At 39.2% G+C, this 14,366-nt stretch overlaps 1 protein-coding gene and 1 long non-coding RNA gene across 3 annotated transcripts in view; one reads left to right on the top strand and one right to left on the bottom strand.

Moving 5' to 3' along the window:
- Nucleotides 1–65: 65 nt before the first annotated feature.
- Nucleotides 66–4,366, bottom strand: LOC145553023 (uncharacterized). Its single transcript, XR_014089198.1, has 4 exons — nucleotides 975–4,366; nucleotides 853–897; nucleotides 418–513; nucleotides 66–299 (listed from the first exon to the last, which is right to left on the bottom strand). It is a non-coding gene; the product is annotated as an uncharacterized LOC145553023 (long non-coding RNA).
- A 1,626-nt stretch (nucleotides 4,367–5,992) lies between these two features.
- Nucleotides 5,993–14,366, top strand: part of atrx (ATRX chromatin remodeler) — a 34,357-nt gene continuing 25,983 nt past the window's right edge. For both annotated transcript variants that reach the window (XM_008420065.3, XM_008420063.3), the window contains exons 1-9: nucleotides 5,993–6,193; nucleotides 7,583–7,644; nucleotides 7,731–7,780; nucleotides 7,890–7,999; nucleotides 8,095–8,175; nucleotides 8,268–8,377; nucleotides 8,466–8,533; nucleotides 9,730–12,152; nucleotides 12,370–12,436. In XM_008420065.3, the coding sequence (XP_008418287.2) occupies nucleotides 7,588–7,644; nucleotides 7,731–7,780; nucleotides 7,890–7,999; nucleotides 8,095–8,175; nucleotides 8,268–8,377; nucleotides 8,466–8,533; nucleotides 9,730–12,152; nucleotides 12,370–12,436 (2,966 nt within the window). In that variant the 5' untranslated portion in view covers nucleotides 5,993–6,193; nucleotides 7,583–7,587. The remainder of the gene's footprint in view (nucleotides 6,194–7,582; nucleotides 7,645–7,730; nucleotides 7,781–7,889; nucleotides 8,000–8,094; nucleotides 8,176–8,267; nucleotides 8,378–8,465; nucleotides 8,534–9,729; nucleotides 12,153–12,369; nucleotides 12,437–14,366) is intronic.

The following is a 14,366-nucleotide window of genomic DNA, read 5'->3' as shown; positions in this document are numbered from 1 at the left end:
GTCTGTTCGTTTAAAGATCTTAGTCTGGCTTAATCTAAAGATTGAAAAAAGGCTTGCATAACACATTTATCACATTTTGATTTATTCATGTATTTTTTTTAAAGGCACTTGAATTACAAATATAAATATAAAAAAATAAATATAATATATTAAATAACTTAAGGTGCATAATTCTTCATGGGGTCCCTTCATCTGGTATGATTTAGGAGAAGAGTTGCGCATCTGTTCACATTCCGAACAAACTCTTTTAGTTGATAGTCATCCAGTTCATTGTCCAGTTGACAGTGGGCCATAATTGTCTGAAACAAAATCAATTCGACAAATTTAGCTCCAAAAAAAACATTCAGTTTTCGTAAAGTAACTTTAGGAAAAAAGCTCTTTGAATCTTGTTCAGATTGAATGCTAATTATTCTGTACCTTGTTGTATTCATGCAGGGCCTTCTTTAGGCCTATAAACTTGGGTTGAGTAAGATTCGTTTCCACAACCTTATCTGCCAAGCAGAAGAAGTGGGCCTATAAAGTATAAAAATCACTGTTAAAAGTAGCCAACAGAGTTCAGACTTAGAGAATCACTCGTGGTCTTTACATCTTAACTCATTCAGATCAAACGAAAAGGAGTGTAAAAATGAGGTTCTAAACTTATTTTTCTTAGATAAAGACAACAGATTTCAGCATCATTATTTGTTAAATTGAGAATTGTAAAATCTTATATTTAGAGGGAATTAAAACCCTTTTTTCATTTTGTCATTAATCTGTATGTTGCATCAGGACTAAATGGGTAAAAGTTTAAAGATGTCAAAGACCACTGTGACACAAATACAGCCATCTAAAAATTTTACATTTTCCACATACCGTACACAATTCATTATAAACCTTTGGCACCCATCCATGTAGTTTCTAAAATAAAAACATGATTGCTTATTGTCAAGCAGACCTGAAAAAATAAACTATTAAGTGATTTGTAGTATTCTTACCTGGTGTAACAGATGGTTAGTTGCATTCTCAATGCGGCGCAGCAGAATGACACGCTCATCTTTGTCTGGTGGACGGTTGTGCACTGATGCTGAATACACCGCCACGACCATCATCACACCAATGAATACGGAGCACTGAAACCCAGAGGTGTTCATGTCTGTCTCTAAAGGAGCTACTGAGTCAGCTCTATCAGGTTCAGCAGAAGAACTCGATTCTCCTGCGTACTCTCAATACTGGTGCTTATATCTGTGTCACAGCACTGTGGTCGGCAACGTCAGAAAGGGAAACACCAAATTGGGACAGGATGATGAAGACATCTTATCTGGCTTGCTTACTTTCCACTATAGAATTTTATATTTACCAAGAAATTTACGCCTCCAATTTCTGCTGTTCAGGAACCAATGACCACCTTCATGTAGATATGCAAAATGACCTAAAACGCACTGCTTGTATGAGAAATTGAATGAAGTTCCTCTTGAGGTTTTTCACACTGATCTACTAAAGCCAGATCACACACACCACGAAACAAACTAATCATGTGACAATTATTCAACGAACAACTTTAATGAAACGATGAGATATTATTAGTTTATTACTAAAGTAAGACATTCTTTTCCTGTGTGACATGACAAAATGACTGGTGTGTAGGCACATGGGAAATAATTAGAGGCAAACCTTTAACTTGAGCCCACGCATTAGTAAAAGGAAAATGTGACAGAAGAAAAAAATTCCTGTTAGTGTCAGTTTATGCATACTTCTACACCTGGGGAACTGCCTTTTGTTGTTAGGGTGCAGCAATATTTCATGCTGTGCACAAAATATTAGTAGATGAAAGATATCCAACAATTAAAAAAGAACGTAAAGTCAAACACAAGTATTCTACTAATATGATTATTACCTAGCTGAAGTTGCAACACTTCATTGCTTTTTTGTTAAGCTGGAAATAGAAGCCAGCCTGAACTGATTGACATCGAAAGCAAAGGGGCCAATCAGTCTGACTGGAGCTTGAAACTATGACCTGAAACTATGATGTTAGATATCTTTGCAAAATCTAACATCTACCTTACCACACTCCACCACTTCTGATAAAGCATACGTGCACTTTTGCAGCACCGGGTGGCAACAGTTTGAGCTCCATCTGGAGGCGAATGTTAAATTAATCAAGACCTACTACAGTTTGTCTAAGACTATGACATAGGACAGGACGAAAAAGCCGTCTAAACATTTATTGACTGAAGGCTGCGAAATTCAGTGCATTCACTTTTCTTTTCTTTATTTCCAAACTTAAATGTTTCAGATCAAGCAATTATTAATTCTGGGGTGCTGTGGTGGCACAGGGACAAAGCATGTATTGAGGCCTTAGTCCTCGTGGCAGTGGTCACAGGTTCAATTCCTGGCCTGGTGACATTTGCCGCATGTCTTCCCTCTCTCTCATTTCCCTGTTTCCGGTTGAACTATTCTCAAGTAAAGGCCACTAGAGCCAACAATATCTTTTTAAAAAAGAAGCGATTTTTAATTCCAGACCAGTATAATCTGAGTAAATAGGATAATTTTTTAAGGGAGTAAAGATGCTGTTACGACTCCAGGTCTAAGGATTCAGGGAGTGGCGACGTAAAAATGTTTACAGAGAAAAATAAAAGGTGGAATTTAAAATGGTTTATTACAAAGAAGTGTTTCAAACAAAACAGTACACTTGGACCCAATTAATATTCAAAAACAGGACTGACAAAACTAAAGGGGGGAAAGTAAGGGAGCAGTCAAGTGTAGCTTCAGCAATTAAGTAACCAAACATATCAGTCTAAAACTAAAAACAACTCAAAAGGAAACACTACAGGAGCACCAAACTTCCCAAACAGAAGCTTCTAGATTGAATTAGTCAGTCAGTTTCAGAATCAATCTGCTAACAGAGCAAAGTGGGTCAGCAGTACAAAAATACTCCAAAGCCGCTCTAAACAGTCTTCAAAACGGCTAACAAACAAAGTGGCAGTCAGCTGCACAAAGCCTCTTCCTAAAGCTGATTTCATGAGCGCTTTATAGGGTGCAGGTAGACCTCATCGTCGTCTGATTGGGTTGGTGATTTTCTGCTGCTCCAATGGGGTCGCTTCCCTTCAGCCTCCGGCAGCCAGTGTGTAGACTAGTGTGCTACCACACCTGAATCCGCAAAAACAAAGAGACTGCACAGCCTCTGGAGACCAGGGGCCTTAACAGGTGTTCACTTCCTTCCCTTTTCAAGTCATGAATTAACTTGGAGGAAGCGTAGTTTTTGGTTCAATTTTTGTTGTACATTTCCCTACCTGAAATTTTCCTTCATCAAAATCAAAGTCTTGGGCATCCAGAAGAGTTGTCCTCAGTATTTCAGATACCTCAAAGTCCTTCTTCCTTGGATGAATGTCATCATTTTCCCTCACTTGTCTTGGACAGCAACCCAGGTAAAACACTGCTGGCATTGTCTCTGTTTTAGGAGTAGCTTGACACAAGGAATGTGACATTTTCAGCCTTTTTGTATAGGATCGTCTGTACGCTGTGGCTCTTGAAATGCTGACCTCAACCTCAGTGCGCTCCTGGAGAACTTTACGAAATACTACTTGAGTGGATGTTCATTGACATTCCTTCTTGTGGTTATCAACTTTACATGAATATGTTTGCATACATCACTAAGTGAGAAAACAGCTTTTTTTTTTTTGCAATGACCTCTAGTGGCCTTCATTTGTCTGAAATGTCAGTGATTGTCTTCTAGGCATTGATCCAGTCTCTACGATTGTATAGGCTGTAATATGGCAATTACATATTTTTGTACATTAAAAAGGCCTTTTTTTATTCAGTGTTGTATAATATTATAATTTTCTAAGATGATGAATTTAGGATTTAACACACTTTATTTGTGGGATTCCTCTGGGTTTTGTTTTAGAGCCTTTAGAAAGAGTTAATATTATCGTTTACCTAAATGATCTTTCGAGGACTTTCAATATTAATGAACTTCTAAAAAGACAGAGCAGTTCTAAAAAATTAGGCACCAAACACTGCATGTAGGCATGTATTTCCAATCAAATTTTATCAAATCATGTGATGTTTGGGATCATTAAACATCTTTAGACAGTCATCCCAAGTTCTTGGCCTGAAACATCTTTTTTTCCATTGAAGTTCTATTTCAAAGATAAAAGGGTACGTGTTCAATAATTTTTTATTCGTAAATTTAGCAATGTCTGTCTTTGATTACATAAAAGGTTGGAAAATGAAGAGCTCAGATGAATTTCTCTCTCTTTGTTTTTCAGATGTTTCCGAAAAGACATTTTTTTAGAAGATTGTTTGTATGGGTGACATAAAAGTTTTTTCTTCTTTGTATTTTTGTTTACAAATTGCTCATACAGTTTACAAGCTTTATCGTGGTCTTTCTGTCACACAAATAAAAAAAAGTAACAAAAAAAAGGGGAAAGTCCCAGTTATGGCAAAATGAGTGGACACACCTCTGACAAGATGCCATAAAAATAGACCATGATTAATATATTTCAAAACTTTTTCCACCTTTAATTTGACATTTCCAAGCTAACTAAAGAAAAAACATGTTAAAAGAACAAATGTTAAAAATAAAATGGCCGCAGTGACCCGTTTGATAAAGTTTGCAAAAATTAAGCAGACAGGATCAAAAGCTTGTGTGCACACATGTAGAATGTTTTATGTTTAGAGGGAAACAAGCTCAACTTCTGGGCAACAATCTCCAAACTTTGAGTTTGGCATAGAAACAACACTGAACATCACCAAAAAGACCATACCCATAGGTGGGGACAGATTTATTTAGGGTTATTTTTCTTCAGATGGAGCAGGTTAAAAGTCAAAACAGTTTTGACCCATACCTGTGGAAATGAGCTTGAAATGTGAAGGAAAAAAAAAAAAAAAACATCAAATTTTCAGCATGTCTGTGAGTCCCTGCTTCAAAAATACATTGAAAAACGGCTTAATGAAGTTTCTGGCCTGCTACATTCAAAAGAAAAACCGAGGGAAGGTCACAGATTTTCTCTGATGAGAGATTGTGAATAAGAAAAGAGGTTGAGATGTGAGCTATCTAGAAGACTTGAATCTGAAGTTGGATCAAAAAACCGCATGTGTGTGTGTGTGTGTGTGTGTGTGTGTGTGTGTGTGTGTGTGTGTGTGTGTGTGTGTAATCATGCTACAAAAGCATGTAACTTTTCAATTTTTTTTTTCTTTCTAATAAATTTCTATTTTCCAGGAGAATTGCACATGATAAATGTCACATTGTATGTTTTGAAAAGTTTATCATGTTACATCAGAAACTGAATATTTTGACAGGGGTGTGGGGGATTTTATGAGCCTATGAATCATCAGTAATATAACAGAATAGAATAGAATTTCACCTATGACGATATTTTATCTATTTTGCAGTGTCTATATCTGTAGATGATTACTAGTAAAAAGCATTGCAATGTAAAGTGAGTGTGTGTGTATAATATATGGTACCACTGATTAAGTTACAAAATTACTCCAGGTTTTTATTTATTTTATTTTTTTACTGTAAATCTGTAGGACTATTAATGTGGCTTGTATCTGCGTAAAACATGACCTTCAGCAAAAGTGAGTAATTTTTCAGTTCTCCATCAACAAGGTGAAAATACATGATTTGCTAATTATAGTTATGTTAGCTGGTGTCTTAGCAATGGGTTTCTCAGATTGAATGGGGGCTTCCAGCACGTTGAGGATCTCAGATCACTGGGTGTAAGTCTAAAAACAATATAGAAAAATAGACAAAGACTGGGCATGATATGTCCATGAAAGAATGCCGTTGTTAAGTCTGGAGGACTGAGAAACTACTGCGAAGTCTGGCTTGATTCATTAGTCTATTGTCAGTTTATTATGTGATAAATGGACTTTCCTTAACCAAGCAACACTATCATCTTTGCTCTACTTTCCCTGGAAGCTTTTGCTTCCTTTGGGCTCAGCCAATCACATCCTCAGAGGCCCTGACGCTGCCAGCCAATAGGAATACTCGCGCGGTTGAGACTGGATGCGCCATTTTACTGCGTCCACAGTCATCCGGCAAGATGGTCACTTGCTTTGTTTCTTCTTAGCGGAGTTATTTCGGCTTTTAGCCCTAAATTTTAGCTTCCACACCATCGAAATTTAGTACGTTGGGTTGACCGGGGTTTTCTGAAGTAAAACAATACCTCGCTGCCGTACGTCAGGAAATGACGACTGCTGAAAGCAGGTATGGAGGTTGTTTATACTGTTTGTTTTAGACGAGCCATCGTTGCATTGATTACTGTGTTGGCTTCGTTAGCAGCAAGCCGGGCCATGGCAGCCTTGATGCTAGTTAGCACGCTAGGCTAACTGTGCGCTAACCGTTAGCTGCGCAGCCGGCAACATTGAAGTCCACAGACATGGAGGGTTGAATGCTTACATGCATATACCCGAAGTGTAGCTTAATACAGCAAAAGACGTTTTAACATAAATTATTAATGAAATGTCTGGATTTGTGTTGCAATGTCGACAGCTTAATGCAGCATAGCTAATAAGTGTGGATGCTACACGGTAGTTCCAGGCTGCAGGGCGCGGGTTCGTATCATGTTATGTCCACATAAAGGAAATGAAGGCCTGAATGGATGCCCATGCACAGGACCTTGCATGCAGAACCACTAATGCAATCGTGCTAGTCTCAAATGAGCCAAGGAAATTCTGTTTTCAGTCTTAACCAAGTGCTAAACCCGCAAATTGACTCGACGTCACGATAGTCATGAGTTTCTGGGCTGTCAAAACTGGGAGATGGTTTAGTTGGAGATGAATAAGCCGCAGACGACGGAAGAACAGAAAACCAGGCTTGAACTTAAATTTTAATCATAACACTTACATTTTTTATCTTGAAACTGAGCGATAGTCACTCTCATCTAATGGCATGCAAAGTAGGTTGATGGTAAACAAAATGTGATGGGCCTCCGTCTCAAGTATTTTCTACTTTAAGACGCTGAGTAGAAACTTGACCTATATGTAGAATATAACATCTTTCTGATTATAGTCAAACTTGGAACCGAGGGATTTGATTTTAAATTTTTATAAGCAGTTTTTATAAGGTTTGACACGTAGGTGGTCCCTGTAACTTCGAGTTTATTGTCATTTTTAAATTTATTTAGTTTGTTTCTAAACTTGACTTGGTCACATGAAACACGTGTATTTGTTTGCTGCTAATTTTATGTTGGAAATGGATGTTTGTTTGCTAAATTTGGGAATTGCTTTCTTATGCAAGTCTGCTCAATTTTCATCTCCCAAATCAAAGCATAGCTCAAGGGGCCAGTTTTTTTTTTTTTTTTTTAACCAGGCTAGTGAAAGTGTAAAACAAGCAAAAAAAACAACAAGGGATTCACTGATCAGGCCATTCCTAATTGATACTGATTTCACTTTTCTTAAAACCCGACCTATCAATTCTGAAGTTGTCCAACTTTTATCCAGTTTTCTTTCATTTTGTCATTAAAGGAAAGAGTGTGCTGCAAAGTTTAGATTTGTTGCATCTGATGAGGAATATAAATTAGCTGCATTGTTTTTGGTGACTTGAATGCATTATGTGTTATCACTGAGCTCACAAAAATGTCTGATGTCTCTCCAGGTAAAATGAGTCTGGCTTCTTCCGAATCAAACCTAGATCAAATGGGAGAGAAAGGAGAGGAGGTGAGTGTGCCGTTTGTAAGTTTGAACACTTGCAAACATATTTTTCATTGTTTATAAACTTAAAATAAATCCTGGTTTCCTTGCAGCCTGGGAGCTCATCAGAAAGCATGAAACCGTCTTCTTCTCGAAGCAGGAGGTTAGAAACTCACTTTTAATTTATGAATATGGCTTTTATTTTGCTGTTGTATTTTGATGGTACAGATACTGCTTAAAGTACTAAAGATGCATGTCTACACACAATTTAGGAAGCCCACCAATGTAACAAAGCACACAGAACAGAAAGACTCTGACGCCTCGACTAACAGCGAAAACGAAGGAGCCACTTCTGACAGTAACACAGGCAGCGGATCTAAAGGTAAGAGCTGTGCAGTGTGAGTTGGACTCATTGTAAGTTCTGCTGCAGCTGGAATGAAGTGCAATCTTTGCATTTCTGCCGTTTCATTTTCTCAGGCACTTTAGTGATAAAACCGAGTGGGAATGAAAGCAAAGGTGCCATGAAGCTCAGAGTGGATTTCAAACAGAAAAAAACAGGTGATCTTCTGCTTTTATCCAAATGTTTGAACATAAATCTGATACATTAATATTAGAAAAAAATAAGAAACTACTTAATTTGCTGGTCACAGATGATACCCTGGAGAAGAAAGTTAACTGCACAGCCTGCGGAAAACAAGTAAACCAATTTCAGCGCAACTCTGTGTACGAGCATCCTATGCTCAAAGTACTCATTTGCAAGGTATTAAAATGTAACTTCATCTCAGTGACCTTCTTAAATATTTGTACTGTTTACGGATTGCTGATTGTGTTCATTTCTATTTCTGCAGTCATGTTTCAAATACTACACAAGCGATGACATCGGCCGGGATTCTGATGGGATGGATGAGCAATGCAGGTGGAGACAACCGAAAGAAAACTGTTTTGTGACATGCTGAAGTAAAAAAAAAAAATCTGAATGTTAACAGAAAAAAAATAAAAATAAAACGGACTTTTGTCTAATTAACTGTCATTCTTAGTTGCCAAGCAGAGATGGGTGAATGCAAGAATGAGAACAGCAAGAATTATGTGACCAGCTCTGTGCTTGTTCAGTCCATTCTGCTATAACTGAACAGCTACTACTTTCTAATGCTGGCGGCTTCTTAAAAGGATTTTGATAACCAACATTTCTGGCTCGAATCAGCAGCAGTGTAACTATTAGACGACCTTCGAAACCTTGAAAATAGGTGGGAGCTTTCTCCTAATCTCAAACGCTCCCTAAATTCCAGCAGAGTAAAAATACAATAACCTCTTTACATAAATCTAACTACAGCTGCAAGAGGCAAAGTAAATACTTTTTTTCAGGTTGTACAAACAATTAAATATACTTTCTAAAATTCCTCTTACACAGAATTTAACAGATGCGTCTCAATGCCTTGCGAAAGTATTTACACCCCGTGACCTTTTAATTTCAACCACAAACTTCAGTGTATTTAATTGAGACTTTAATTTGATAGACCAACACAAAGCAGTGCCTACTTGTGAAGTGGTAGTAAAATAATACTGCTTTAAACTTTTCCACCACTTTCTCCCTGACATGTCAATTGTTCTTTTGTCTTCATATTTCTGCAGCTTTTTAGCAAACCTGTTTTGCCTGCGAGACAGACTATATAGCCTAGATGCTAGTATTGGTAGTACTGGAACCGACACTGTTTGGGAAAAGAAAAGTAACATTATCTGCAGCAGTGAAGTAGTAGGCCTCCTGGATAGTATAAGGTAGTTTTCAAATTAACGCAGAAAAATTAGCATCTGCTGAGCTCCATCAGCTACTGGATAGTGAAGTAATGATCAGTACACAAGCCTTTGCTAATTCATGGCTAATAATATAACAACTGTAGCAATCTAATGCAATTCAAGCTGCTGAACATATTTGCATGAGCCAAATCCTTGTCTGGGTGTAGAAAATATTTTAGAATGGAATAGTCCTTTATGAGTCTGGCTTCTACCGAATCGTCTGTATTTAGATCTTTCAAAAAAAAAAAAAAAAGCTTTAAAAGCAACATGTATAAAAGTATTCACTGTTTAACTTGAAATATTGTCTAACTTTGTCCTCAGATGGTGTGCTGAGGGTGGAAAGCTAATCTGCTGTGACTACTGCAACAACGCTTTCTGCAAGAAGTGCATACTGCGCAACCTGGGCAGGAAGGAACTGTCCAACATCACGGATGAGAACTCCAAGTGGCACTGCTACGTGTGCCGGTCCGAGCCCCTCCAGGATCTGGTCTCTAACTGCCACAGCATCATGCAGAGAAAAGAGGAAGTGGAAATGAAGCAAAGAAAAACAGATAAAGCTGAGGAGCGTGAAGGCAAGAAAGAGAAGAAGAAATCCCCCAAGGAACAGAAAGCAATCGCAAATGGGAAAGAACACAGTGAAGGCTTGGGGACCATGACGTTCTCCTATAAAAATCTGCAGATACCCAAAGATCTAATCAAGAAGACAAAGAAGCTTGTTGAAACTACAACTGGGTTAAATAACACTTTCATTCAGTTCATCCAGCAGGCGACCGACGACCAGGCAGACGCCACCATCAGGTATCGACATTTGAAAGCCTTCAAGGCGGTGCTCTCAGATCTGAGGAAAGCCCACAATGCCTTGGAAGAGGCTTTGAAGCCTGAGTTCAGAAACATGGAGCTGCAGAATGGTACCGAAGGGCAACATGTGAGAAAGACTGGCAATGTTGTGGAACCTGCAGAAAACAATGAGATGGATTGTTCTGCAGATTCACTTCCTGGTGAGGACGGTGAGCAGCTTAATGAAGTCAAGCCAATTTGTGACGCAGAAGAAATGAAGGAGTCTAAGCAGCCGCCTAATGAGAATGATTCAGTCTGTAAATCTGGCAAAACCAAAAAGGTGTCAAAGGAGCAGGACAGTATAGGAGATTTAGTTGGTAAGATGGAAACGGTTGAAGAGCTGCCTAACGAAATAGAGGTTTCAAGAAAAGAGTCGCCCAAAAAGCCGTCAAATGAAACAGATTCAGTTGATGAAACAGAAACGATGGACGAAGGGGTGAAAGAGTTGGATAACCAGCAGGACATGAAGTCAGAAGACGAAGTGTCCAATAAGCCTGAAATGGAAGACCACCAAACAGAAACAAGCGTCCCCAAAAAGACAATTAAGAGCGAGGTCTTTGACGGTGAGCCAGTGTCTACTGCTGAAACGTCCCTGGATCACGACATTATGTCTGTTCCTCCTTCAGTTCCTGAGGAGCTTTTCCAGATGGTGGAGAGTCTCGCTGACTCCTCCATGCTCTCACAGACTGATACCAGTTCAGCGAAAGACGTGGATACAAAGTCAAATGAGCATCCTCCAGAAACTCAATGCCCCCAACCCAGAGTTAAGAACCTGATAGTCAAACTGACTCCTGTACCAGTTGTCAAAAGCAGCAGTTCTAGGTCCTCTAGGTCAAAGGACAAAGAAAACACAGAACAGTCGAGCAAGAGTAAGGAAAAAGACAAGGATAAGAAAGACTCTGATTCTAGTAGAGCAGAAGAAGCTGATAGCCCACCACCGACCCGCCGCTCCAGTAGGGTGAAGACCACTCCTTTAAGGAAGCAAGGAGAAAATAAAGGCAAGAAGGACTCCTCTGAGTCAGAATCTGACGGAGACAGCAAGGCCAGGGTCAAGCTATCAAAGAAACCCAGTAACACTAAAAAAGAGACCAAACGTTCAGCAAAAACATCGGAAGACTCTGACTCAGACGAAGTTCCTCCTGTTCTACTGGAGAAAGCTGCAACAGGCAACAGCAGCACGGACGAGGAACGGGAAAGCACGACTAAAAAGCGTCTCTTCAAATCAGACACGTCCTCAAAGGACGCAGAGACGCTAACCAAACGCAAACGGAAGTCCGAAAGCTCAGGTTCAGATGCAGAGAATAAAGACAAGAAGACGTCCAAGAAGAAGAAGAAGAAACAAGCCAGCTCAGACAACTCGAACTCTGATTCAGATGGAGAGAGTAAAAACAAGAAAACGTCCAAGAAGAAGCAGCAAGCCAGCTCAGACAACTCGGACTCTGATTCAGATGGAGAGAGTAAAAACAAGAAAACGTCCAAGAAGAAGAAGCAGCAAGCCAGCTCAGACAACTCGGACTCTGATTCAGGTGGAGAGAGTAAAAACAAGAAGATGTCCAAGAAGAAGAAGAAACAAGCCGGCTCGGACAACTCGGACTCTGACTCAGATGTGGAGAGTAGGAGCAAAGCAGTCACTGCTAGGAGGAGGTCTAGCCGCGTCAAGAAACAGGAGAACTCCAAGGGCAGTGGAAAAGACTTGTCTGATAAGAAGCAGAAGCGATCTTATGAAAAGAAGCGGAAGGGAAGGAGCCCAAAAGCTGCCTCCAAGCTACAATCTTCATCTGAGGAGGAGGAGGAGGAAGAGGAGGAGGCTGGAGGCGACTCCGGAGAGGATAGTGACCAGCAAAAGATCAAACCCATTGTGGAGGATAATGTACTTGGAGGCAGTGGAGTCTTCAATCAGTCCTCAGGTAAAGTTGTTCAGTGTAGAAATGTTTACATTTGGTTTCTCCTAATATGCAAAGACGAAGCCTTTTCATATCGCTGCTTTCAGTTTCCAGAAAGTTTCTTTCAGTCTCATAGAGCCTCTCCGGTTTGCACTAAAACTGTTCATTTTCTTTTACAGAGATGTCGTGATTTTAGTCCCCCTTTATTGGGAAATAATGCTGTTTTTTGTTTCGTTGCTAGGAGACGAGGTAGACACTAAAGACGATTCTCAAGTTTTTGAAGACGACGACGACGACCCTGAGAACAGGTACTGGGGAAATGCATCAAAGATAGGCCTGTCGCGATAAACGATAAATCAATTCATCGCACAATAAATTAAACCTATCGACCTCATTTTATTTATCGTCTCTTCCTGCCTTTTTTTCTTTCTGTTGATGACACTGAATGAAAAAAGGCTCAACTCCGGTGCTCTCCACTGACCCTCCCTTCCTCATTTCCTCTGTATAATGTCCAGCTCCCTACACGAGTTTTCGGCCGACTGTCGGCCCGTTTTTAAAACCTGAGAGACCACACCTTAGCCGACAGAAATCCTAGGCATAACAGTTTGATCGGGTTTGTCATCGTGCTGTGTGGTGTCCAGCCACCTGGGCAAGACATACAAGTCCAGTTAATTCATTTTAAAACCAGGTATTAATCAATGCTTTACTAGAATCTACCTGCAATGCATGTGGATAGAGTCAACGTAAAGTTCTGACTGAATGAAAATCATTATAACCTATCAACTGCGGTAGCAATTTGGCTCCAACTCCTCTCCTTGTCATTACTATATTCTTTGCACGAAATATTGAATAAACATTAATGTTGTTTCCACAAATCATCTCCGATGTCGGTTGCGCCGTTTCAGCTGTTTGGGATTCCCCTCCGTAATTTCCCCTCAGGAAGCACGGAGGAGAATCCAGGCTTTCTGATTGGCTACCTGTCACATTCAGCGTTAAACTCCAAGTCGGGGAAAACCTCTGATTTAGATCTGAGCGGCCACGACGATCCACCGTAACACACCATACACTGCAGGATGATCTGTTACAAAATCACCAGCGACAATCTTAGATTGGCCAACGATCTAAGATTATCGTAAGGGGAAAATAGGGGCAAAAAAATGGCGTAGTGTGAACTACTGCATTAGGTAGTCGGATGTGCCCATTTTCTCTATTTAAATCTAGTGATTACTGAAGGGCAATATAGTATACAGACTTCATAATCTGCACTCTTTTGGTTGAATGCAGTATTCATTTTCACTTTGGCTTTATGTTGATTAGTTTTTATTCAAGTACGTTTTTTGTTAATGGAGACTGAGAATCCATTTTGTTTTTGGTTGTTTTTTAATTTAGTTTTAGTTCCAGTGTTATGTGTTCTTATGAAAATAAAGTGTATTTATCTATGGCAGAAAATGGCAAGCATTATTAGTCATTTCCATGAAACGGGTGTCAAAAGGTCTTGAAACAATATTATCGTTTATAGCAATCATTTTTTAGACAATCGCTCAGAAAAATTTATCATGACGGGCCTAATCGAAGATATTTAATAATTACACACAGTTGACCTCCATTTACTAATTACGTAACTTGAGAAGGAATTAGTCGCAGTGGATTTTATTTATGGGTATGGGTATCAAAGTAACGGGGTATGTCTTTTTCTACACACTTAGGATACCCTGAATGTTCAAACCTTGTAGACGTTGCTACCTGTCTTGAAAGTCATCATTTTTCTTTCCATTCCATAATTATGCACCAGTTTATGTTGGTCTGTTGTATAAAACACAAATAAAATGTTTTGAAGTTTCTAGTTGCACTGTGACAAAATCAGAGGAATGAAAACGGGCAGAGCTGCTTCTAATTGAGGCTACAGGTTAAGTAGAAATGTTAAACCTATTAGTTGGGTGCTTCTGCTTCTGATGGTTTATTGGTTTATTTAAACCTTAGACACTCGCATGCTGAAGAATAATTTATTTCCCCAGACTCCTTCAGTTAGGCAGCATTAACTGGTTGAAACCCAAACAGCTTCTCTGCTGCAGAATTTTGTAATCTTAATATTTCAGTAAGTGTGTTTTTTTGTTGTTGTTTTTTTTTCTTCCATTTTTATCAACAAATAACTAAGTGGAGCTCAGGTGCTCAGACTAATTTGTCTGCAAGTACTCTCTTCATTTAGGGAAATGTGTGCTCATTAAAAATGCATTTAGT

This window comes from Poecilia reticulata, chromosome 10 (assembly GCF_904066995.2).
Source record: "Poecilia reticulata chromosome 10, P_reticulata-male-v2, whole genome shotgun sequence".
Classification (NCBI taxonomy): Eukaryota; Metazoa; Chordata; class Actinopteri; order Cyprinodontiformes; family Poeciliidae; genus Poecilia; species Poecilia reticulata.
Note: the sequence above shows the minus strand (reverse complement) of the source record. Positions and strands in the feature narration are given on the sequence as shown.